The sequence below is a fragment of the Pelodiscus sinensis genome, chromosome 4 (assembly GCF_049634645.1).
Source record: "Pelodiscus sinensis isolate JC-2024 chromosome 4, ASM4963464v1, whole genome shotgun sequence".
NCBI lineage: Eukaryota > Metazoa > Chordata > Testudines > Trionychidae > Pelodiscus > Pelodiscus sinensis.
The window spans coordinates 10,166,808-10,192,232 of NC_134714.1; the positions used below are offsets into that span (position 1 = coordinate 10,166,808).

Sequence of the window (25,425 nt, forward strand, 5' to 3'; positions counted from 1 at the left end):
AAAAAAAAAAAAAAACTGAATTAGAAATTATATATTTAAAAAAAATCCTTAAAGTATAGCTCCCAGAAAATGTAAATGCCAAGAATGACGTATTTATTTTCAGGGGCAGCTTTCTCAGAGTGTTTTGCCATTGCTGGTATTATAATAATAATAATAGCAAAGAGAGCAAATAAAATGTACAGTTCAAAAACTTCTGCATACATTAAACCAATTTAAAAAGGATCATACTCAAGTTGAAAAGAACGTTTCTCCATTTCAGACAGTAGCGACAAACTTGGCTGGGGATAAATCAGTTTTCAGCGACTGTCAGATTTGCATCCTGAACAACTTTGGTGGGGAAGTCAAAATAGAGGGCCAAAAATGCATTTACACATAGATTTTGGGGGAACAAACTCTTAAAATTATATTCTAAGCCTTAAGACCCACCAAGCTGTCCTCTCTTTTTAAAGTCAATTAAATTTATATTAGTGTCACACATGCCCTGTTATGTCATATTAATACGTAGTGCTTTATAAACACTAATGCCTGCAACATGGCTTATTATCCTCATTCTGCGGATGAACAGGGAAACTGAAGAAGATAGATTAAATGGCTGATGATTTACTCAAGGTCACAGAATTAGGCAGGGTCAGAGGCCAGATTAGAATCAACAAGTAGCCCTGTGGCACTTTAGAGACTAACAAATATATATATAGAATCATGAGCTTTTGTGGGCAAAACCCACTTCTTCAGATGAACTTCAGGAGGCCACAGGCTCACTCGTTTTTAAAGTTACAGACTAATGCGGTTACCCCTTAGAGACAGATCAGAATTTGCTATTCCTGGCTCTTTGTCCTTTGTGCATACCTACAAATCACAGACCCTTCGTAGTTTATCAAGACTGGCACCATTTCCTTTGTCACTTTTGCACAGATCGGTGCATCAAGTGTGGTAGAAGTTTTGGTATGTGTGTTAATACTTTTTTTAAAAAGCTCTGTCGCAGTGCTTGAAAACTGACAGTGCCTTGCATCCTATAACTTTTAACATTGTTTTTTTTTGGTGGTTTACATAATAGGCATTGTAAATAAATATGTCACCCAATATTCTAGAAAGATTCAGTCGAGTCCCTAGCCAATGAATATAGCTTGTGAGGTTGTTTCAGATGCTGCCCTATTCTTGGCTCCTGTGGCTGTGGCTTTAGCTACAGGTTAGTACAAAAATTGGCAACTGCCGGCTCTGTTGAGCCTGGTTTTACCTGCTGTTAATCTAACAAATTGGATTATGGCTAATTCAGCTTCTGTGCAGGTATGCAGTTATCGCAACCCCTTTAAAGTGGCAGGAAGCCTAATTCAGGGTTCCCCTTATTAGTGTGGCCTTTTGCCACATTCACAGAGATTGCTAATTCTGATCCTCATGACTCTCCCTTCCACGATGCAGTGTGCTCCACGTGGTTTGCAAAGGAAAACAAGGAGCCGTAGTCAAAACTAGGGATGTAAGCGACTAGTTGAGTAGTTGACTACCCGATAAGACTAGGCTTATCGGGTAGTCAAGTGACTAATCAACTAGTCGCTTTCTTCCCTGCCCCCCTTGCTGCCTCTGTAACAGAGGCAGCAACGGGGGGAGAGGAAGTGGGAGCCGGCTTAAAAGTGGGGCTCTGTGGTGTGTGGGGGGCAAGGGAGGCAGAGCCACAGCGGTCCCAGACCTGGCGTGAGCCAGGACGGCTCGGTCCCAGCTTGTGCGGGCCCCGGGAGCTATCCCTGCTGCAGCTCTGCAGTTTAAATATAGCTGCACACCAAACTTCGACTACATGTAAATTGCAGAGCCGCAGCGGGGGCAGTGAGCGACCCCACCCCCCATCGAGTAATTGGGTAGTCAATACAAATTGTATCGACTACACAATTAGCAAATTACCTGCTTCTTAACATCCTTAGTCAAAACTGGGTAATCACTTGGAAGAAATCACAGAGGTTCGCTATGCTAATGTGCCCTAGGCAGTAGTTACAAAAGCTTATGGCCAATACTGCCTGGATGGTGTGTACTGGGGTTTGCACTTTGCTTTCCAGCATGCCTTAATCTTATTGCAGAGCGTTCACCTAGGAGGAATTTTTGCCTGAGATCTTTAATAATTTTTATGGAACAATAAAGCCAGTGGACACAAGGGGTAAAATCCTGTTACCACTGAAGTCAATAGCAAAATTCCTGTTATGTCATAATTCCACCTTAGGTCTCTACACCCACTCCCATCTCTACCTACTAATTCTCTGCAGAAGCAAAGAGATAATCCTAGCTTCAGCAAGTTGCAGATAGGGGTGCATGCTATTGAGTATTCTAGAAGGCTCAGTTCCTCCGAGTTGCCCATTTGCATGCAGAATCAAGCCCTGCTTGCTTTCTTGGGTTTATAAAGCTCAGAAATGCCATAGCTGTATTGGTTAAATGAAATGTAGGGGATGAGCAAATTTCAAATTCCAACTGTGTGTGTTGTACAATTTATATTACATGGAAACTTTCCTAAAATAGAGTAGTAATAAAAATAGGACTTGCTTCATTGCACAACAAAACTTAAGGGCTCAGAGGTTTTTGTTAGCAGAGGCAGACCGTGGGGTTTTTTAAATGCTCTAGTTGAGATCCATAATTTTACAGCAGTGACTAGCAGGAAGTGTAAGTTGAATAGCATCTCTTTTTCTAATTGAGCGGTATATCTGTGTGTGTGTGTGTGTTTTTTTTAAACTTTCTTGTGTAATTCTGATCTGTTATAGCATTATTTGGACACTAAAACTACTGTTATATACACTTAGCTGTTTGTATGGAAAAAAGCAATGCAATTCATACTGTGTTTGTATCATAGTATCATTTGGCCATACATACTCCAAGCACAAGCACCTTAAAATGTGTATAACAGAAATAATAATGACCAGTAATATTGAGTACAAGAGAGAAACTGCAACTCTCCATTTAAGAAAGGGAATAGACGTTAACGGCGTTAGTGATAGAAATGTAGCTGTGTTAGTCTGGTGTAGCTGAGACAAAATACAGGACTCTGTAGCACTTTAAAGACTAACAATATGGTTTATTAGATGATGAGCTTTCGTGGGCCAGACCCACTTTCTCAGATCAAATAGTGGAAGAAAATTGTCACAATTTAGAATGTCAGGTAACAACCTGTCCAAGGAGACTTAAATCCTTGATGTTCCATTTAGTGACAGAATATTCCCATTAACTTTGAATTTTGTGACTCTTGTGTGGTTACCTTTATATTGTTTAAATGTTTGTGTGTGTTAAATATATTGAACATAATGTTTGTAAAATGCTTCAATAATATAAAACACTGTGGAAGTGCTAAGTAGTATTATGCTAACACAATTCCTTTCTTGTTTTTTTTAAATCACAGAAAATGCAAACAAATACAAAGTCTAAACTATATTATATAATGATGCTGTTAGCTGAGTTTAAAATCTAAGAGCAACAGAGTTACATTTTTAAATAAATAATGCTCCAATTTCAAATCGCATCATGCTGTCGCTGCTCTCCTAAATAAACTGATACAGGCATACACATACAATGATTATTTTTGCCCTATTTAAAAATATAAAGCTGTATTTTTTTGTTCATGAGAAATAACCAGATTGTTAAGAAATAATGCAATATAAACTATACAAACTCTAATACTATTTTCCCTGAAAGATATTGCAACAAGCAATCCCAATTTTTTTTAAAATAATGCCTGTAACTTGAATACATCAGGCCATTCTTTAATGAAGCCTACCTATACCTTTACTTATCTATCCATACTAGTCTTGCAAAAAAAACATACAAAAGATATTTTGTGCAACGACATCAGAGGGAGAAAATATTCTTAGAAAATTTCATGCTGTTAAATCTCTACAGATTTACAGTTTTATCCAGTCAAATTAATGCAAAACCCCAATGCAAGCATTTGGATTTTGAAAACTTTGGAGGAGTGTCATTTCCTAATAGTAATTATTGGTTTTACATTATTTTTTCACAGGGGAGCTGATCACAGCCGCATATGAGCTTGGAGTAAGTATTAGTTTTATTGTTTAATCAATGCTCTCATTAACAGTTTTAGGAATTAAGGAAGTTTAATTAAGCATGGAGTAAAGTAGATTAATTTATTTTCAAACCACAGTTTTTACTAACTTATAAGTACAGCACGCGACAATTTACTTCAAGTTTTAAATCCAATTAAACTAAATTATAAAGCAAAGGCTTTACTGTATATACAGTAGCTGGCTTATTATCAACCCAAATTTTGTATAAGCTGGGGAGAATAAAATAAATCGGGTTAACAATTTTAATAAGTTTTATTATTTAATAAACTTTATTATGGTGCATGATCCCTTTAGGCAAGACCTTAGGACTGTCAGCATGGTGGTAATCCGATAGCAGTGTGGTCTTTCAACTTGTTAACCAATAAAATAGTTCAGAATTTGCTTTTTAAAAACAGCCTTTTGAATGACCCTAATATACTGTGACCCCATACAACAAGCAGTTTAAGAAATCATAATGAAATGTGTCACCTCTTTTCTAAGCGAGTCATTATTATGGGTGATGTGTGTAGCCAAATCGACTAAAGAAAATATTTGCTAAGTTAAAATTGGCACAAAAAGATTGTTACAGAGAAGCTTCTGTTCAAAGACTCTAGTTAATGGTGAGATAGACCCTAGTGTACAATACCAGGCTAATGAAGAAGATACTTAGAATGTCATTGCAATTTTTACTTCAGCTGTTGTGAACTTGCTACTGGTTTGTTCATAGGTTGCCCATCCTCCTGGTTACCCTTTGTTCACTCTGCTGGCCAAACTGGTAATTGGTCTGTTCCCTTTTGGTTCCATTGCCTACCGAGTAAATCTTCTTTGTGGCTTATTGGGAGCAGCTGCAGCATCCTTGTTTTATTATACAGTTTTCAGGTAAAGTAGTTACTAGTATTATTTTTTTCTCCTGGCTATCTTCCACATCTTGGAAAGTTGGGTTAGATTAACCAGCAGTACCTCCTTGCCTTTTTAACCACATTTTATGCCTTATGTTTTGAACTGTAATAAATTCACTTGAATCAGCTAACAATAGTTTAATCTAAATTGGCCTAGGTTCCTCCACAAAAATATCCTTTGAAAAAAATCCATCTTTCTTCTTAAGTTTTTCAGTCTGATAATTACAAATCAATCACCGATCAGTTTAACCAGAACTAATGAAGTTTGTCATTATATAAAGATGCAGATGGTCTGTTTAAATTAACAAGATGAGCTTTACCTATGGGTAAACTGTAAATTTAATTTAATTGCTTGTATTAGAGGCTATGGGCAGGCTAGTGCCTGTCCTTGGTACCTGATTTGTCTTCATCCTGTGCTGCATTCTAGTTATGTCAATGTAATGGATATTTATTTTAATTCAAAATACTCGCAAGAAGAATAATGCAAATAGCAAAGATCAATATTAGCTGCTCCATCTATTGCAGTGGTTTGCTGCTTTCTCTCACTGTAGGTGTTGCATCTGCAGGAGAATTAGAACCTTCTAACCTCTCCATTTTCTCTAGACCTCTAACCTTGTAACAAGACGACAACTGGAATTGCACGTGGTTTGGGATTTTGTTAACCCTGGTTGTCTTTGATGTGGTAGTTCCCTATACTCTTAACCTTAGCCTGACCCATATCACAGAGGATTATGGCAAAAGATAAACAAATTCTAATTCTCTTTTGCAGTGAAAAATAGGACACACTTCATGACTTGAAAATGTTACCAAATCATATCTGAATATTTAAGATGTTCTTTGAATGGAAGCACAAAATGTGACTTAAAATATACCTAAGGAAAAAAATAATGGACTTGAGGCTGTGTGAGTTGGAGTACCCTGAACTCTGACTAACTTCAGTAGGCGTTGAGAGCTCTCAGCCATACAGGAATGGGCCCTGTCATTAAACAAACTTTTTTATTAAGTAAAAATTGATATTTTAACATAAGGTACACACCTTGAAACCAAATATGGTCCTTCGTACATGATTTCAAACTTTATCCGAAGTGTACATTTATAGATTGAAAGATCTTTAGCTATATTATCTGCTAGAAAGTTTTCTATAATAGCATATACATAAAATTTAGCGCCATCATTTTTATCCTTAAACAATAATAAATGTAGTTAATGCGTCTAATTAAAAAACTAATTTTTAACAGTATATTTAGCATATAAACTCTTAGGGCAGGAATTGTCCTTTTTATGCACAGCACCAATTACACTGTCAGGGCAAACAACATAATAATGCTTGAATTAATTAGCAAGAACACTTTCTTTCATGCTCTAAAAATTTTTCTGATTGATTATTATTATATTTCCTATTATACTGCTATCATTAAGAGTCTACCCTGGTTCTTAATTTATAATGCAGACATAACCTTGCGTGTGCTGAAACTTGGCCTATGAAGCCTAGTAATTCCCCGTTCCCCACATGCGCACACACACTTAAAAAAGTTTTCTTACAGGAAAGCAATGTTAAAATGGCAAACTAGCTTTGTGGACTTTTATTCTTAAAGGAAAACCAGGGATTGTAAAGCTAAATTGTATTAGTTCAATTATGTTTAAAACTTATTCAAAAAAGCAGCAAGAACTGGTCAAAGTAACAATCAGTTGTAATCTTTTATGTCTTTGAAATAGCTTTTCCTAACTTAATAATATGTTACTGTTGTTGGCTTTGTTGAGCTTACATGATAATTGATAATGTACATTTTGAACCATTGTGCATCAAATGTATTTCAAAAGTATGGTTTGGTGTTTTAATAAATCAGGAATGTTTAAAGATGTCTATTTCACAAAAATGCTGTTGCTTTCTGGATCTGTTACACATTTGTATATTTTTCTGAAAATGTACTGGCACAATCTACTTGAAAAGCTTTTAAATTTTCTGTGCTGTTGCTGGTTTTTTTAACTAGGATGCTATCTAAACCAGCTTAACAAATCTTTATATATCTTTGTGCCATAATTTTAATGTAACTAATTAAGTGGCTTCTGAAAACCTGTCAGGGTCAATGCTCATTCTTGCTGTATGTATGCTGCCGATGTTAATAAGAAGATATGTAGATGTTAAGAATACAAATAATTGATGAAGTATGTATCCTTTGGGAACAATGCGGTTCAAGTGGCAAATCTCTCTCCTCAAACAATAGGCACCCTTCAGAAAGGAGCAAGCCATCTCTATGGAAATAGGACTAACAGTGCCCTATTGATTGAGTGGAAGAAGACATTATACAATGTCAGTTGGGTTGTTACAATTTCATTTGTCGTGTGACCTGAACTTAACCTCTAAAAACCTTTCTTCTGTGAACGTAAAACCACCAGCAGGGCACGTTTGCTTACATACCCACTACAGTGAAGTATTGTTTTTTTTAAAATTTTTGTTGTATTTTGTTATTTCCCAGCATATGTACTGGCAATGTATTCCTTGAGCAGGGTTATTCCTTTGTCAGGCGTTTGTTTGAGATATTTTCATGAGTTTATTCATTCACAGGTCAGAACAATTTATTTTCATGTTTAATGAGAGGCTTTTGAGTCACTGAATAGTGGCATTCTTTCTTATTTAAGAGGACATTACAGTACATACAGGATTAGTGTTGAATGGTGTTCAGTACATTTATTCTTTAAACAGATTTATACTTTGACCAGGTAATTGTTCACATGGTGTTCTCTCTACTTACTGCTGGGATAGATATAAAGAACTCCTGTTCCTTTTTTACCACAGATTTTGTTTCTTAAAACAAAGCCCACTTGAAATGTGTTGATGTAAAAGGCTGTTTTCAGTAAGCAAGACTTTTACTGAATGAGCAGCTTGCTTTTTAGAGCTGCAATTACAAAATATCAGGTTTTTTTCCTCTTTACATTTTAAGGTCCATAAAGTGGCATTTAGAAAGAATTCTCTTCAACTGTTGATAATAGAACACAATAATTCATTAATTTTTTCCTTTGTGATACTGAGAAACTATATTATAATTTCAGTATGTGGAAAGTATGAATGATTCCTTAAGTTAATGTTCATTCATTTTACAAAACTCTTTTGTGTTTGTCTAATCTGATTTGCAAAATATATTTTTTGGCATCGAAGGTGCATTCTCTATTGTCGAGAGAAGCTCAGTGTTCTACATTTCGTTGCTTTAAGTATATGTTTTCTATGTATTCATTTCATAGTTGGGTATTTTAATTTCCTATGTTGAGTAGCATACTTAGTGTGCAGCAGTCATTAGAGAAGCAGTTATACTTGCAATCCTAGAACTACAGTAGATGTAATTGTTTCAAAAGTTTCTCTTTTAAGTTTGCAGCTTCAGTGTCAAGTGATGTTGCACTTTGTAAGCTCATTTAAGCTATTGAAAAGAGAAACTGTGGCCATAAATAAAAATCTGAGACCGAGCCCAATACCTAAAAGTAACACTTTATTATGGTCTCATCTTGGTATTATGTAAATGGACTCTAACATATTAAACGCTCTGTGGTTTATTCCATCATTTTCTGTTTTGGAGTTGTGATCTGCAGTTGGAGAAGAAGTCTTGCAAATTTTGTGTGTTGGAAGGTTAGCAAAATTTGTGATCATTGTTGTGCTCTCCCAAGTGCATTCATGATTAATGGCACGAGGCAGAAGCAAATGTTATCTTTGTTATCAGAATATGTTGCTGCTTTAAAAACAGAACTGTGAGGGGTTTCCCCACACTTGATAGCCTGTCTCCTGGCCTCCCTCTACCCTTATGGGTGCATCACATCTCAGTTTGCTCCTGCAGAAGTAATTGCTGAGCAGTTGAATATTTTCGATGGATTTGAAAGGAGTCCTAAGCGCAAGAGAAAAGTGAGTCCTTATTGCATGTCAGTGTTAACCTAAAAGCACGGAAACTAAGCAGTCATATACAGTAGATAGAGAGGTTCATTTTATATGTTGACCCTGCAATGCACTGAGCTGATGAAATTATAGTTTAGAGTATTTTCCATATTTACATTTTGATTATGTTCCTTTTCAGAAAAATTAATTTATCAAAGTTTCCGTTAGAGGTAGTGTAGGGATCTAGGGCAATTTCAAATATTCCAAAGCTATAATGCAGACATTTAATTTATTAATCTGGAATAAATGGGGAGTACTTTACTGCAATCAGAGAACCTATTCTTTTCAATGGTTACACCTTTGACCATCAACCTTTTCAGCAAAGAACAGAACATTAAAATACAGTACCTTAGAGAATGAGGAATCTTCTGACTAAGGTATATTTGGATTTTCCAGATTAGAGATTATATTAGATTATTGCCATTCTAGCATAATATAAAGATCGTCACAATTTCAAAAGCAGCTGTGCATAAGTAACAAGTAGTTACCAAGTTTTAATGAGGGTGGAAGAATGGAAAGTACTCAAATCTTAATTTCCTTTTAGAAGACTATCTGCTGTGACCCCTGGCTAATTGATCATATTTTTTTCCCTCATACTTGATATAAAATAGCATTGAGTTCAGGCTGCATAACGACATTAACAGATCCGTTCATTTGCATTTTGTTATAAAGTAGGCACATTAGGCTTGAATAACTGTGCTTCGTTCTGAAGAAAAAAGCAGGGCAAAACTCCCCCCCTTTTTTTTTTCTTCTAAAGACTGAAGAGTCTTTCCTGACAGCTAGTCAGAGTTAGAATTAGTTCAAGGAAATGTTAATAATGCACTGCCTAGCTTAATCCCTTTGATATCACCAGGTATCCTCCTGTTCATGGGTTAATTGCTTTAAAAGCGAAGGCAATATTCTGAGCGGTGGGCCGCTTCACCTTTTCACAGCTGTTACCATTGAGTGACAACTAAATCCCATGTGTAAGATGAGGAAGAGCTCAATCTCCAATTGGGAGAAAATTTATGTAAACCGCAATCCCTTCAGAATGTACGGAAGTCATAGACTTTCTTGATTTACTCTGCTTTTCCCAGAAAGCTCTATTGTTCACTTTCCTAAGTCCCATCAACCCTTTGTAGCAGAATATCACAGCGGCAGCAGATAGCTTGAAATATATAAATGCTATCATAGCTCTGATTAATAGCAGTGCTTATGAGTCAAGTCTGATAACAGTGCAGCTCTCCAGTCAATTTCAGATACTGCTAATGGAATCTGTCTTCTCCAATTGTAATATGAGAAGGCCTAATTTGCTATGGAGCTTGGAGCTGTCACCAGTAGGGGATTGTGGGGTCAGATGGGAGCTGCCAGGTTTTTGCCCTGCAGCTTGTATCTCTCACTTTGAATAGAGCAGCCCCCTGCCTGCCAGTTAGCTGATAGGCCGCCGTGGGGTTTATGCCACTTCATACAATAGGAAAGGGCTACATAGGCTGACTTTATAATTGTGAAGCGAGCTCATATTTCCACAGCTACTGTGCTGCATAATTTCTAATAAGTGGTTTTAACAAATGTCAGATTATGAAAAGTTTCTTCAATTACAAAAACTTATAAAACATTTAAATTGCTAAATCTGTTTCCTACAGAGTTTCTGCCACTGGAACTAGGCACCACTTATTATGACTCTAGAGTACATATTTCCTAAAGATTTTTTTAAAAAATGTGTTGATCAAATAATAGATCATAACTTATATGCCTCCTTGCTGTTTACAAAGACATGAAAAGAGCAATTCCTCTCTGAATTTTAGCAACTTGAAATACTGTTCTTATAACTTGTGTAATGGGAAGCTATTAACGGTGAACTGTTTTTCTTTATGAAGTTCAGTGTATGTGCAGTTTATTGCACTGTTATGGTTAATGCTGCTCATTAAGTTACTCAAATATAGTTTGTGTCAAATCATTGATTTTAAGCATTCATCTGTCTTATTTCTTTGAATGTTTATAACTGTAATAAGCAGGATATTTTTGGTATTAATCATTATATACTTCAAATACTTTTTCTAAATTAAATTCCTTGGGATATGGAAAGTTTCATGCAAAATACTCCTTACCTATAGGCCTGATTTGCAGCCATTTTCGACTGATTACAAAAGTCTGCAGGATCAGGTCCCTGAGATCACAGTCCTCTAGTCTGAGCCATGCAGGCAGATCATTTTGCCGATGCAGAGTCCCGAGGACGATCCCATTGCAGGATCAGGGCCTATGGTGGTAGTGGCTGTCTCATCCTTTCTCGATGGATAGTAGTTTGAAACCATTGACATAACTAAAACTAATTCTCTGTTAAGATTTGCGTAATAAAGGCTGTTCTTCCATGGTAGGTAGACCCACATGGTTTTAAAAATTTCATTGCAGGCTGAAAGCACTTCCTGTTGAATATTAATGTTGTTGTAGCAGCTAGGGGATACATCTTACCTATCTAGGTCATGGGTATTCTACCATAACACCCTGCTTGTCAAATATTGTTAGACAGGGATGAGGGTTTGGTTGAGAGGTTTCATTATGGGAAAGTTTGCAAGCCCCTAATCTACATATTGATATTACCCCTTTACTTCAGTACTCAAGTGCCTCCACCATAATCATCTTTGTCTTCTTAAACCCTTGTACTCTGAGCGGAGCATAGGTTACCTACAAGTCTCCTCCACTTCACTTTGTCTTGAGACAAAACTTCTAGCTGACTCTAGGAGTACCCCAGTTGTTGTCCTTCAGTCCCAGTAGGTCTTCTCCACGTTGTCCGAGGTCTTCCTCTTTTGCGTTTTCCTTGCAGGTTCCATTTGAGAGATTGACGGACTATGTTGAATGATGGTTTTCTGATAGTATTGCCTAGCTATCCCCACTTTCTTCTCTTCATTTGAATGTCAAGTAGTTCTTGTCCTGCTCTGTTTCAAAGCTGCTCATTTCTGACAAAGTCTTGCCATTTGATGTGAAGGATGTACCTCAGGCATCTGTTTATGAATGCCTGTAGCTTGTGATTTGAAGACTTTTGAGTATGCCAGGTCTCGCATCCATACCAGAGCACACTCTTCACATTATATCCACCATAATATCAAATCCCTATTGTACAAACACTTCCAAAGACTGGCTCTCAGCCCTGAAGACTTCAGAGTCTAAGAAATGGAAATAAAATTCCCAGGCGCTCTCTCTTTTTTGTTATGAATGTTGAGGCTGGTCTGGCTCTTTTTAAGTTGGAGTAGAACCAAACATTGAGTTTACCCAACTGTTCTCCATTATTGTAACCCAAAACTATTTCCTGTATATTTTGCAGGGAGTAGCCCATTAAGCAAGGTAATCAGATGGCCGAGGAGAGGACAGGTTAATTGGCTTGAAGCACCAGTTTGTTACCTAACCTCCTGGTGTCCATGTATGCTGTGCGTAAAACTCCTCTCTTCTCACTCTTGATCTCATAAGTGATTGTCTCAGTAGGGCATTGCCTTTTGGGCATACACTGTCAATCAGCGTTTGTGTGTCCATTTTAAAATAGTTGTAATTTTCCTTTTGATGGCCAGTAATGGAGATAACCTGAACTGAGTGTTGTTTTAGGAACTGAGTGTCTCCTCATTGGTGCACAGAGGGTGAAATCCTGATGCTGTGGAAGACAGAAACTCACATGATTGGGATCAGGAGTCCAACTGGAGTTCCTCTTGCTGTCAGTGGATGTCTTTTGTGCATACTGAGGACGTCAATCTGCCCCTTAGTTGCTACATTATGATTTACTCTTCAAGGCGATGGTTGAGGATAATGGTTGAAAACCACCATCACAATATTTGTAATGACCGTGTCCGCAGAGGCTAAGATTGAAGTGTCAAGATTAAACTACCTGTTCATCTCTAGGGATGAGACCTGTTAGGGCAATGCTGAGAAACTTACCTGTTCTAAAAGAGGCGTTCATTGTCCCGGCCCATAGGTCTATCACCATTGTTCTAGTGCTACCTTCAATAAAAATTGTTGGTGGTCTGTGGTTCTGGATTGAATACAAAGGAATCCTTTCTATCCCTCCAGTGATAGGCAGCCTTATAAAATAAAAGAGGGCCGTACTGGTATGTTGAAGGCAGTGAGGAAACTCTTACTTCATCTGTTTTGCAGCGTTAAACTTTGCTGCTCTAGCAGCGTGCTCTGACAATGTGAAGTGGTTCTTCTTTCAACCTGGCTGAATCAAGCATTGTGTCAGGAAGGGGGACAGGAATTCTGTACCGAGAAGCCTCCATTGTCCCTTTTGGTGATGCTCTGTATTGTTGACTTGTCCGAAAACTGTTCTGTGTAGTGCAGAAGTTTAAGGGTATATAATTTGGACAGTCAAGAAAACAAAAACTAAAAATCACCAGCACTGCTACTACCCCTCTTCTCCCCCCCCCCCTCCCCCCACTATCCTACTGAATAACTGGGGATGATTACCTGGTCTGTTCATTCCCTCTGGGGCATCTGGCATCGGCCACTGTCAGAAGACAAGAAGCTGGGCTAGGTGGACCTTTGATCTGACCTAACATGGCCTTTCTTATGTAAATTCTGATGATTGATTGCTCAGAGTAAACTTTAATTTCTGACTTCTCTAATTTATTATCTTTTTTTTTCAGTGTTATGTTATAGAAAACTTTTCATTTGTAAAACGTGATTATCCTTAAAGTAACTACAAAAGTGCCTTTGTGGTTCTCTTTTCATTTGTGTGGTTTATATCAAAGATTTCTTTTTTCTCTGAGTGTCAGCCCTGAAGACTCAACCTGGGATCTGAAACTCAAGCTGTGTTCTTTCTAGTCTTTTGCTTCTTCCTGAGCAATAGATACAGCAGTCAGAACTGAAGTGGCAATTCAACTAACGATACTTGAGGAAGATTCTAATTTAGTATTCCCTATAGTATCTCTTTTGGCTATTCAGTGCTAAGAGCTATAGAAATTTGCTTTTCTTTCTTCAGAAAGTAAGTGAGAGTAGAAGTTCCATGTCGCAGACACTCACACAGGGAGGAGCTGGTTTTGTGTAAATCGCTGTCACTATAAGGAAAGAATTTCTAAACTCCCATCTTACTTTCATTTGCTTTTAAAGTAATTACATTTTAGTTTTGCAGTGCGTAATATAGTCGAAATAAGTGCGAGCGCTTGAGATGCTTCCATTTTTACTAGTGATTGGGAAATGAGCAAGTCTTTTTTTTGTTTTGTTTTTTAAAGAAGCACTAAAGAGAAGATGCTGATTGAAAGAATGATGGTCCAAATAATTTAAGTGAGAAGAGAAGCTCATTAATACAGTCAGGCCTTCAGCTTATGTCTGCTAGCATTAGGGAATCTACGCAGGAGACTATAATGGGGCAGAGTCACCACTGTTTCGGATGGTGTTTCACCAGCCATCACTCTGCTGTCTCCACCAGTTCAGACTTGCGTTGCCTCCAGACTACGATGTTCCCTTCGGGGCATATCCCTCTGACTGTGCGATAGCCCATTATCTCCCCCACTCTGGGGGCTAGCAGTTCTTTGTCCCAACATTTGCCTCAGTGGCCAATTGCAGGCTCCTTGCCTCCGAGTCAACCTGCAGTCCGGTTACTGGCCACTCTCCTCAGTGGCCCGTAGGTTGCAACCAGCTGCCTATTGCTCTGCCTTTCTAGCAAGCGGTCAGCCAAGGTCAGAGAGAGATTCATTTCTGAGCAGCCCTTTATATCTGGATTGCAAGCCCTTTCCTGATTGGCCCCCAATAAGCCCTCTTCTCATTGGAGTTCCATGCAGTCTTTGCAAGACTCTCTTGGCCCCCTCTATTCCTTGCGTGGGGCAACCGCTCTACTACAGGTACACTCATCTGGATCTCTTGGGTCATTAGATAAAATACCAGACATGAAGACACTCAAGTTATGTGGTGCCAAAAGTTTTGGCTTTGAAGACTTTAGGTTCCACTCTGTCATCTTATTTCCTCTTCTCTGCTTTGTCGAAGTGGGTCGTGGTGCATGCACTGGTCCTTTGTGGCTAAAAGAGAAAACAAAATAGATAAATAGGTGAGAAAAAGAGGATACATCTAGAGAGGCAGGCAAGAAACATTTCTCTCAGAGAGCTACTTCACCGCTCCTCTCCTCGGTCTGTCTGTCCTGTCTTTGCTACTTTGCCTTGGAGTCATAGACTTTAAGGCAGGAAGGGCCTCTTGTATATCACCAAACACCACCCAGCCACCCCTGTGCCCAGCTCAACAAACAGAATTAAACCAAAATGTTAGAGCCCTAAGGAGACTAAACTGTTGTGCACTACAGGGGGGGGGGGAGTCTCGGAGGGACCGTCAGTGGCAGGGAATTTGTTGAGTGTGATGCTCTAAACTTCTGCCTTCAGCAGTCTTGTGTCCTAAACGGTATCTGGCTGCTTGGCTGGGGAACTATTAGATGCTCATCTCCAAGCCTCCACTGCCTCCTGTGACGGGGTGTATCAACCCTGCACTAGGCCCAAAGCAATTAACCTGGAAGAGACCCCACCCCCATAGCCCTGCTGGGCATGCTCCAGCCAGAGGCTGGCTATAAAGGCCTCTGGAGCTCCTCAGTCAGGACTGACTGCCGTGGGGGAAGGAGTGGCTGCAGGAGCTTCAGGGGAGGAACCACAGCCGGACCAAACAGCGGCAGCTAGACCGAGAGGGACTGTTGTGTTATGTGCTGCTCAGACAAAGGAATAAGGAAAGTATCCTGCTCGATGCTTCCCAATCTAGGATAAGCCCCTAACATTTGAGTTTAGCAGCCACTGCCCAAGTCTTACACCAGAGGTTAGAGTAAGGTTTTAGTGTTTTTGTTTGTGTTTGCCTGCAAATGGAGGGGAGGGGAGGGAGTTTTTAACACAGTAGGTTTTAACACAGCATTGAAGTTTCATCCAAGGAAGGATTTACTACTTATCAAGGGAGAATATTCTGGTACATAAAGATGATGGGAAATTTGTCTCAGACTTTGTTTTATATTTAGAACTGTATAGTGGGATTATTTTACTGCATGAATTCCCGGAAAAGATTCCACAGTGGGTTAAAGGCTTTTTCTTTGGAGCCAGAAGTTAGGCCTTGTCTTCAGTCCGCAGAAGATCGACACTGCTGGAATTGATCTTCCGGGGTTCAGTTGAGTGAGTGTGAAGACTCACTAAATCGAACTCAGAAGCTGCCCCTGCCAGCCGCCGGTACTCCTGTTCTTGCAAGGAGTAAGGGAAACCGTAGGGAGCGTTTGCTAATCTCGGTTTAAGGTAATCCAACTACAGATACATATTCTAAGTCACTGGAGTTGCGTACCTTAAGCCGAGCTTCTGGATCTAATGTTGACCTGGACTTGGTGGTTGAGCTGAGAATTTTAAAAAGATCCAGCCAAGAGTATGCAGAGACGTTGCTAAACAATGTTGCTGGATCACAACCTTCTGCTCTTACAACTTTTTTCAACCTCAGTGGGTTGAGGAATAGACTCTACCATTGCTTTACTTAATTTCTGTAATGTCCCTCCTTATCAATCCTTTTCCTCCCTGACTGACTTGAGTATTTGGTGAGGAAAGAAAAATCATTGAAACCTTTGTCAGCTTACTGTCCGTGTGATGATGTCCAGTGACGCTGTTTGCAGAGGAGCCTTTCAGAATTGAAGGGTCAAAGTCCATAAAGTTCAGCTATATTTAGTACCACTTCTGTGCCTCTGTCAAGTGACTCCTGCAGTTGTATTATATTATTTGTGGTAGAATGTCTTAATTATTAATTATCCTGATTACTGCAGGTTGGACCTCTCTGGTCCAGCACCCGTGGGACCTGACTGCTCCCAAACGAGGGAATTTGCCGGACCAGGGAAGGCCCCCTGCAGCTGGTTCCCCAGACCACTGCCTCTCGCCTCTGCCGGGCTGCCATGGCCCTGGTTCACTTGCCAGTGCTGCAACCCCAGCTCCACTACCGGGACTGCTGCGGCCCTGTCCGCAACTCCGCTACCTGGGCTCCACTGCCAGGCCTCCAGCCCCACTGCCACTAGCTCTGCCAGGCTCCCAGCTGCTGGCCCTCCTGCCGCTGGACTTCCATCCGGGACTCCCTAGTTCAGGAACATCTGTGGCCCTACCGTACCATATGGATGTTGCTGGACCAGAGAGTCCCGGTTATGGGAAGTGCAACCTGTAGTTGAATTGCATTTTATCTGTTAAGGGTTTTAAATTCCTGTCCCAATGTAAACAGTAATGATGTGTAAAATGGCACTTTTCTGTTACCATTTGTTTTGATTTGTATTTTCATAGTGACTAGAGGCCCCAAACTTGTGCAGGGTGCTCGCCACACGTTGTAACTGACTATCAAAGACCCTGATCCTCCAGAGGCCTCATTGTGGGTAGACCCTCTGCCTCATTGGCAGCAACCATGCTCTGCAAGGGTCTACCCATATTGACCTCCTTGCAGGACTGGGGCCCATAGAGACAAGACAGACACAGGATGTGTCGGCTACACTCGTGCAAGCCAGTTGCAATCACTGGAATTAGGTGACAGAGAGTAGTTCCCTAGTTGGCCTGGAAAGCAGAATTTGGCCTGTAGAATGTGAACTGGCACAGGGAGGGAAGAATCCAGGGATGCTTGGAACCCATATTGAGTTTGTATGGATGGGCAGTTAGAAACCGAGCACACCTCACATGGAGAGAGCATCGAAATCCACAGTGCCATTTTTAAGGAGTTGTTTTTTAGGTTAGGTCTGCAGACCAGCAGTTGGAAACCACTGGTTTAGGTAAAGTTGCAGCGCTTAATCTTCAAAAGCGGCGAGGAATCCTGTGGTTAATCTTGTAGGTGTGGCATTCTCCCTACAATGCATCTAAAATAGACCCTTGTAATTCAACTACTATGCACAGAGGACTTTTGTAAATATTCAGAATAGATATTTTCTTCCTAATTTGTAAGAGAAAAGTAAAAAAGTAGTTATCACAGTGACTAGCATGGATGTGTAGATGAGAATTTTAGACCAAGACATAGATACAACCATCAAATGAAGAGTTCGGATATCTTGTGCTGCACCTCCTGACTACATGAAGTAGACTTGGCCAATCAAAGAACCTGAACAAATACCATATGCAACAAACAACAGTGCATGGCCAGTTCCTACCATCGCAACTTGAAATCTACACTGAATTCACTGTAGCTATGAGGATAAGAAGTGCACGTGTCCAAATTCACCTGCCGATTTTCCAGTTAGTATGGATTCACTGTTCTTCAAGAACATCTTTGCTCTGAGTGGAGGCTAATTTAGAAGTGCCTAACATATAGGAAGTTCTGGGAAGCAGCAGCTGCTTGTGCTATTTGCTATCTGTAAAATGGGTATAGTGATGAAGGGCCAATAATAAGCATCTATCTCCATGAACTTTCACTGGGATTCGGATTAAGGATGTAAAATCCTGTTTAATTAGTTAACCAGTTAAACTTTATTTAACTGGTTAAGAGTTAAATGGGGGCAGATTGAAAGGCCGCTCCAGCCTCTACCAGTTAACCGTAACCAGTAAGGCTATGTCTACACTACACTTCTTTTTTGGAAAAAGGTATGCAAATTGCGGAGTGCATGTTGCATACCTTTTTCCGATTCTTTTTTCGGAAGAGGTTCAAAATCTCCTCTTTTGGAAAAGCCTTTCTTCCTTGTGAAACAAGGTTTACAGGGATTTTGGAAGAGCGCGTCTGCTCTTCCAAAAAAATTTCGGACGTGGCGGAGTTTTTCTGGGATACTTCTGGTATCCCGGAAAAACTCCATACTGTATATATAGCCTAAGCCTCACCCATTAATTTCACATCCCTAATTCGGATGCCTGACTCCTGCAGGCCTCTGAGAGTTGCAGTACTGCAGAGGTGGTGAAATGCAGTTCCAAAATGCCTTGGAAAGGAGTCTGCATTCATGCCAAGGAGACATGATTGCTGTGCTTAGATTTGTCTGTTGTGACCAGGTAACTTTGCACAGTAGGGTCGTGAATGGGTGAGTTCTAGGGGCCTGCATTTAGCTAACCATCAGGGTTATTTCAGGACGTTTGTGATTTTTCAGTCCCACAAAGAGCCTCGCTAAGGGTTCTGATCTCTCAAAGGCATGTTTATCGTCACAAATTAAGTTTAGTTTAAAATGCCACTATCAGGGTGGGATTTTAAAATCTTATTTCTATTTTGTAGATCACTGGTTCTCAACCGGGGTGCACAGAGGTCTTCACAGATCAGCTCATCCAGATATTTGCCTGGTTTTACAACAGGCTGCGTAAAATGCACTGGTGACGTCAGTAAAAGCCAGAATTTCATACCACAACTTGTTTATAATGCTCTGTGTACTGTGCACTCAAATGTAGGCACAATATTTAGATTCCAATTGATTTAATTTATGATGTGGTAAAAATGAGAAAGTAAGCAGATTTTTCCAGTAGTTGCATATGTGACGTTTTTGTGTTTGTATGTTGGATTTTGTGAGCAAGTAGTTTCTAAGCGAGGTGAAACTTGCTGAAAGAGGTACAGCCATCGGGAAAGGCTGAGAGCCGCTGGTGTAGATTTTCCCTTTAAGACTTGATGCCCAAATCTGTGGTGCTGCGATTGTAAACGTGGCCGGTGACTGGGGCTCTGCGGCGTAGCTGTGATACACACAATAACAGTGTTACTTGGCTGGCCCATAAATGATTTTGAGTGTTAAGGGGGAAAGCCCTAAATGTGCCACTTACAGTAAACATGGTGTGTCAGTTAGGCCCCATGTAAACTCCTCAGGAGTGCAAAGACTGTATGTGAAGATTGATTCTGTTGTTGGGAGCCCAGCACAATGCTAGCAGAGGCTGTGCAAACTTCAGCCAGTTGTGCCAATGTCTCGCTCCCGTGGTGCAAAAAACCAGCTTCCGTTCCCATTTGCTGCCTCTCTCAGCAGCCTTGCCCGATTGCATGGTGGTGATGGGGTGGGGATGTGGGTCAGACCAAATTCACATTCCCCTATGATGAGCTACATGACGATTTGAATTCAGTGCCCATAGGGGAGAGGAAGGCTAGTGCATCGTCTTACTGAGCCACGTTTCTCTCCTTCCCACCAAATGAGAGCAGTTGTTGTGAATGCAGACATTTCAAGCCGGATCCATTGAAAGCAGTGGCAAAGCTCCCATTGATTGCAACGATTCAGGATGAAGGCCTTGTTATGCTATCCCTGCAAATCCAAATTACGTGCCTCATTTTATTTGTCCACCAATTTCAGGAACCAATTTACTGGACATGTTCATGGAAGCATCTTCTCTTGGGGAAAAAAATTCCCCTTCAGGGGCAAATGTTGTGATGAAATCTATTTTTGGGGGAGGGGGAATGGATTTCTTTTCATGTTTAACTGTGGAATCCTGTGATCTGGTGGAAAAGGAGGCTGTGTTTTCAGAAATGTTACACAGTGAGTCTAAGCTACATTAGAGCTTCTCGTTCTGCCTCCTCCAACCAATCAGCAGCCAGGAGATGATAACACTGAGTTCATATAACACTTTTTATCCATGGGTTTCAAAGCACTTTACAATGGACCTGACTGTCATTATCCCCATTTTTCAGATGGGGAAACTGAGGTACGGGGTGATGGTATGTCTTGCCCAAGGCCATCCAGCAAACCAGTGGCAGAGTCAGGATTAAAGACCAGCTGTTCTGAGTCCCTGTGCAGACCACTAGTCACTAGATCACACTGCCTCCCATCTGTTATTGATCCAGTATGGCTTTGAACTTCCATTCCAACTGCCTGAGCCTAACACCTGTTCGAATCCTTTGGCTTTGCAGTGTTTGCTAAAGTTGCTAAGTTTGTGCTTCTTCAGATCGGGGAGGGGTAGTGTCTCAGAGGAAAGGAGCATATGTAGAGAATGTTTTGCTACCAGCTCCCTCTGTTTTATATCAGGGAGGGTTTGCCTAGGATCTGTGCCCCTGTTCATCTCAATGTTACTATTTTTATATAAATACCTAGTAAGCAAGTGTTGTGTTGGTGCATTTCTCATTCATTAAAAACTGAAACCATTGAAGTTGAATAACCAGTGATTTAATTCCAGCCATATCAGTATCCAAGGGCACGTGATATTTAACAACAATTTATAGCTTGATGAAATCTCTTTCTTATATGAACTTAACCAGTGTGTCAAATACCCGTCTCCAGGGAGAGGCAGGGTGTTTTAAAAAGCAAATCTAAATGGGAGCAGCAGAGACGACAATCCCCAAAATAAACTAACAGCCGCCCTCTCGGACAGAATCCTGGACCACGAATTAAGCATTATACCCTGCTCTGGAAGGCAGTAAGCACAGACTAAGTCACCCTGGGACATGGGTCTTCTACTAGAATGCCCTTAAATCATAAGAACTGTTAGTGTGAGTGCTTCACCTGACACCATTTTAATGGTGACTCAGTGAGAGGCCAGGTCTCCCAGGTAGCCAAACTCTGAATACTTCAGGATTTCATAGATCCAATTAAATAACGAATAGAATAGGAAACCGGAGTAGTTGTTGAGGAAGGGATGTACAGTAGACTTCCGATAATCTGGGACCTAGGTGGTGCCGGATTATCAAATATGCCGGACTATCAGGAGGTACTATAAGCTGGTTATATATACACTGTATACATTATATACTGTATATAAAGTGTTCTTAACCCTTTTTATTGTACATACTGTATACAGTATACTGTAATGTTTTAATTTTTTAAAGCCTTTTTTTACCCTTTTTGCTCAGTTCAGCTGCTGCCGCTGTTACCTTGTGACTCATTTTTTGCCGAAGCTCACTCACTAGGCTCTTGCCATTTTGATTCCGGACTATCAGGAGTGCCAGACTATTGGATGCTGGACTATTGGAGTTTTACAGTAATATGTTTCTTGGGGCTAAATAGCATCTAATGGGCATTCTGCACCTGCTGCAGTAAGCCAATCTGGAAGTCACAAAGGCATCGATTATTGGAGTGGAGTTTGGGCTTGGCAGAAAAGGTTACAAACGTCCAAATGCTTCATGTGTTGCTTGTGTTTTCTTTCTCCTTGCACGTTCACACTTGTTTCTTCCCTTTCTCGGCCATGCTCCAAAGTGCACTTTTCATCCCAGTGCCCTCTGTGTTCTATTTCCACCTCTGCCCAAAGAAACCAAAAGCTCCCTCCTAGGAACCATCCATCCATCCAACCTGCCAACCATCACGAATAACTATAATCCACTCTTTATCCAGTGTCTTGCTGCATTTAAGACTGCACCATTGCTCAAAAATCTGTCAGCTATGAGTATCTGGTTGAAAGCTTGACTCTTTGGCTTGGTGCATCCCGACCCATGATGTCCTCTCTCATCAGGATTTCTAAATTGACTCAAATACCAGAAGTCATCCTCTATGCTGGAAAGAAATATTGTGTGATGCTTGCTAGCCATTGGCTATGGAGGAAGTGCATTCTCTACCTTGCATCATGTACAGTATGGTTAGTACCTGGCCTTCCTCGTTTAAATCTTGTGCAAAGAAATTCGTTAATAATTTATTAACCATAGAATGTTTTGGAAGGGTGCTGGGTGGCAGTCATAATTTCTGCTGCTACAGTATGTTAAAAAAAGGACAATAAAGTAGGCTCTTTTTGTTGGAAAAGAAGATTTCATGTTATCTGTGTTTGCAGGCTTTCTGGCTCATGTGCTGGAGGAATCCTTGCTGCGGGGGTGTTTTCATTTTCTCGTCTAACATGGCAGTGGTCCATTGCAGCCGAGGTTTTTAGCTTAAACAATCTGTTTGTGGGGCTGCTTATGGCACTTACTGTACATTTTGAGGAGGCAGCCGCTGCGAAGGAGAGATCAAAGGTAACCTGTTTTGATCCAAGTAAATAATATTTGTTTTAACATTTATTTATCATGTGCGTGCCTTGTTGGTTTTGAATTATTTTGTTTGGTTTAAAAATTAAGGGCCAGATCTTCAAACGAGCTAAGCTCTTGGTGTTCTGAATGGAAGCTGCGGGATGCTGAGTGTGTCTGACAGTCTGGCCAGACTAGGTAGATTTCAAGCTTCTAAAAATACAGCCACTTATGAAGGCTCTAAGTCAGAGTCATTGGGTGCTGTACAAATGGAAAATTATGATGCAAACAGAGAAAAGTGGCTTTCATTGAAATTTTCTACAGAAAAGTGCAACTTTTTTTAGTTTTCAGGTTCTTATTTTTAAATTAGAAGTCTCTATTTTCCATGGGAACTAGTACACACAAATATTAAGTTTAGTTTAAATCCCCCATTTTCTTTTGCAAGTCTGGATGGAAAACTTTGATCAGCTTTGAAAGTTTGGCTCATACATCTGAGATTACACACTCCATGCAATGGTGCATCCAGACAGTTTTTAAAATCTGATAGTGTTTTCTCTCCATACTACCTAAGCACACTGAGGTCACATTTCTTCTTCTTTTATCAACTGTTTCTCATGACCACTGTAAATTCTCTGAATAAAATTAGCTCTTTAAAAATAACTCAGATTTTTAGACGCTCAGACTAATTCTGCGCTGCTGTAATGGGTTCTCCGAATCATATTTGTTCCCTGGCTGGTGACAGAATAGGGCTTTTTTATTTGGCCTCAAACATCACAAAGAACAATTGTTTTATTGGTTACCACCATTTCTGGATTGCTGACGGCTCTATTGCACCAAGATGTGGTTGACATTCTCAGAGCCATCCAAGGGATTCACATTCCCAATTTCCAGTGGAAGTTAAGGACATGATTTTCAAAAGGGACTAATGGTTTTGATTGCTTCAACATTTGGAGTATCCTACTATGTGTACCTAAAAGGAGGTTGAGTATTTAGAGGGAAGGTGCTCAGGACTTTCCGAGAATCAGGTCCATCCATTTGACACGTCAAGCTCATCACCCAAAATCACTAGTTCCTTTAGAAAATATGATCTGGATGTCTGGCTCTGTTGAGTGGATTTGAAAGTCTCAGATGCTAATACAGGTTAGACATCCCTGGTCCGGCACCCTTGGGACCTGACTGGTCCCAGGTGAGGGATTTTTTCCAGACCAGGGGAGGTCATTTCTGGTCTCCCTGCTGCCACTCCCCGGCCCTGCCCCCCATTCGGGCTTCCTGGTTCCCCCCACAGCCTAGCGTAGCTGAACCGCATGCTGGTTCCTCCTGGCCCCTCAGCCCACTCCAGCTGAGCTATGCTCCCGTTCCCCCCCTCTCCCACTGCCTAGCTGAGCCGCACCTTGCCCTCCCCCATATTGTACCAGGCTCCCCACCCTCCCCGGCATAGCATCAGGCTCCTGACTCCTCCAGTCCCCTACAACTCTCAGGGGGACTCTGATCCTGGAACAGCTGTGGTCCAGGTTTATAGGGGTGAAACCTGTATCCTAAACCCTTTGCTGATGGTGAAATCATATTAAGTGTCAGATTATTGAGAACTCAGAAAACAACGAATAGTCTATCAGCACCTTAGAGACTAACAAAACACATAGATGGTATCATGAGCTTTCATGGGTACAATCCACTTCTTCAGATGAATGGAGCAATAAAAGTCCAGGTCCAAGAATAAATAAGGGAAAGGGGATGGAAAGGAAAGGAGAGAAAAAAGTGAATTAGAGTGTTCAAGAAGCTGAGAAGAACAATTTGCACCTTGTCTAAGTGCCCGTTGTTTACTTGGTTAAGTCATTAGGATGTGGAAGGTAGTGTGCTAGTTAGCCAATGTCTTTATTCATACCTCTATGATAGGAATCAAACTTGTAAATGAAGTTAAGTTCCAACCCTTCCCTGTGTATTCGGCTTGTGGAATTGGCCTGAGACAACACGGTGACTTTGAGATCCATTAATGAGTGCCCGGGCAGGTTAAAGTGTTCTCAAACAGGTTTTTGTGTGTTGCATTTTTGGATATCTGATTTGTGTCCATTAATTCTTTCCCATAGAGACTGTCCAGTTTGGCCAATATCCACGGCAGTGGGGCATTGCTGGCACTTGATGGCATAGATCACATGAGTAGATGTGCAGTTAAATAAGCCCAGATGTAGTGGCTGATGTGGTAGGGTCCAGTGATGAAATCGCTTGTGTAGATGTGTGGACAGAGTTGGTACAGGGCAGCACACCTCCATCATAATCATCCAGGAACACACCCCTGCAGTCAGCCCAGTGCCAACTCCGTCTTTAAGGTGCTGCTAGACTGTTTGTTGTTTTTTAAGTTTTAGCTGGTAAATAATTATATACTTGAACCTCTTTAATCCGGCCACGCTGGGAAATAGGGTGTGCCAGATTAAGGTTTTTTTGGAGGGCTCTGTGGCAGAGTCTGGGAGGCTGCGTGAAGGGGCGTTCACCTGATGCCCCCAGCTGCTCTCGGGCACTTCCCCCTTTCACTGTGGGAGCCCCAGGAAAAGCGCTTACGCATGCTGCCTTCCCCCACGTGGAGGGGGAGGGGAAGCAGCAGCATGTAGAGCTGCTTCCTTTTCCCCCTGCCAGGGTCTGAACTAAGAGCGTTTCCAGATCATGTACGGAGGTTCTGGTGTAGTTCCATTAACTTCAATAGATCTCTGACAATTTTCACCAGCTGACGATCTGTCCCATTGAAATGACATAGGCTGGTGGCAGGCATATATTGCAGACAAAACATTAGACAAAAAAACCAAGGAAGAGAAATAAACAGTAAAGTCCCGTGTACGAAGGTTTAGGTAGCACAGATTTC

The 25,425-nt window shown here is 40.7% G+C and overlaps 1 protein-coding gene across 4 annotated transcripts in view; it reads left to right on the plus strand.

The window, feature by feature from the left end:
- Nucleotides 1–25,425, plus strand: part of TMEM260 (transmembrane protein 260) — a 59,705-nt gene that overhangs the window by 7,289 nt on the left and 26,991 nt on the right. For 2 of the 4 annotated variants that reach the window (XM_075926283.1, XM_075926284.1), the window contains exons 2-5: nt 3,986–4,017; nt 4,756–4,907; nt 22,094–22,216; nt 22,406–22,583. In XM_075926283.1, coding sequence (XP_075782398.1) covers nt 3,986–4,017; nt 4,756–4,907; nt 22,094–22,216; nt 22,406–22,583 — 485 coding nt within the window. The remainder of the gene's footprint in view (nt 1–3,985; nt 4,018–4,755; nt 4,908–22,093; nt 22,217–22,405; nt 22,584–25,425) is intronic. The other 2 variants (XM_075926282.1, XM_075926285.1) reach the window with 2 other exon arrangements.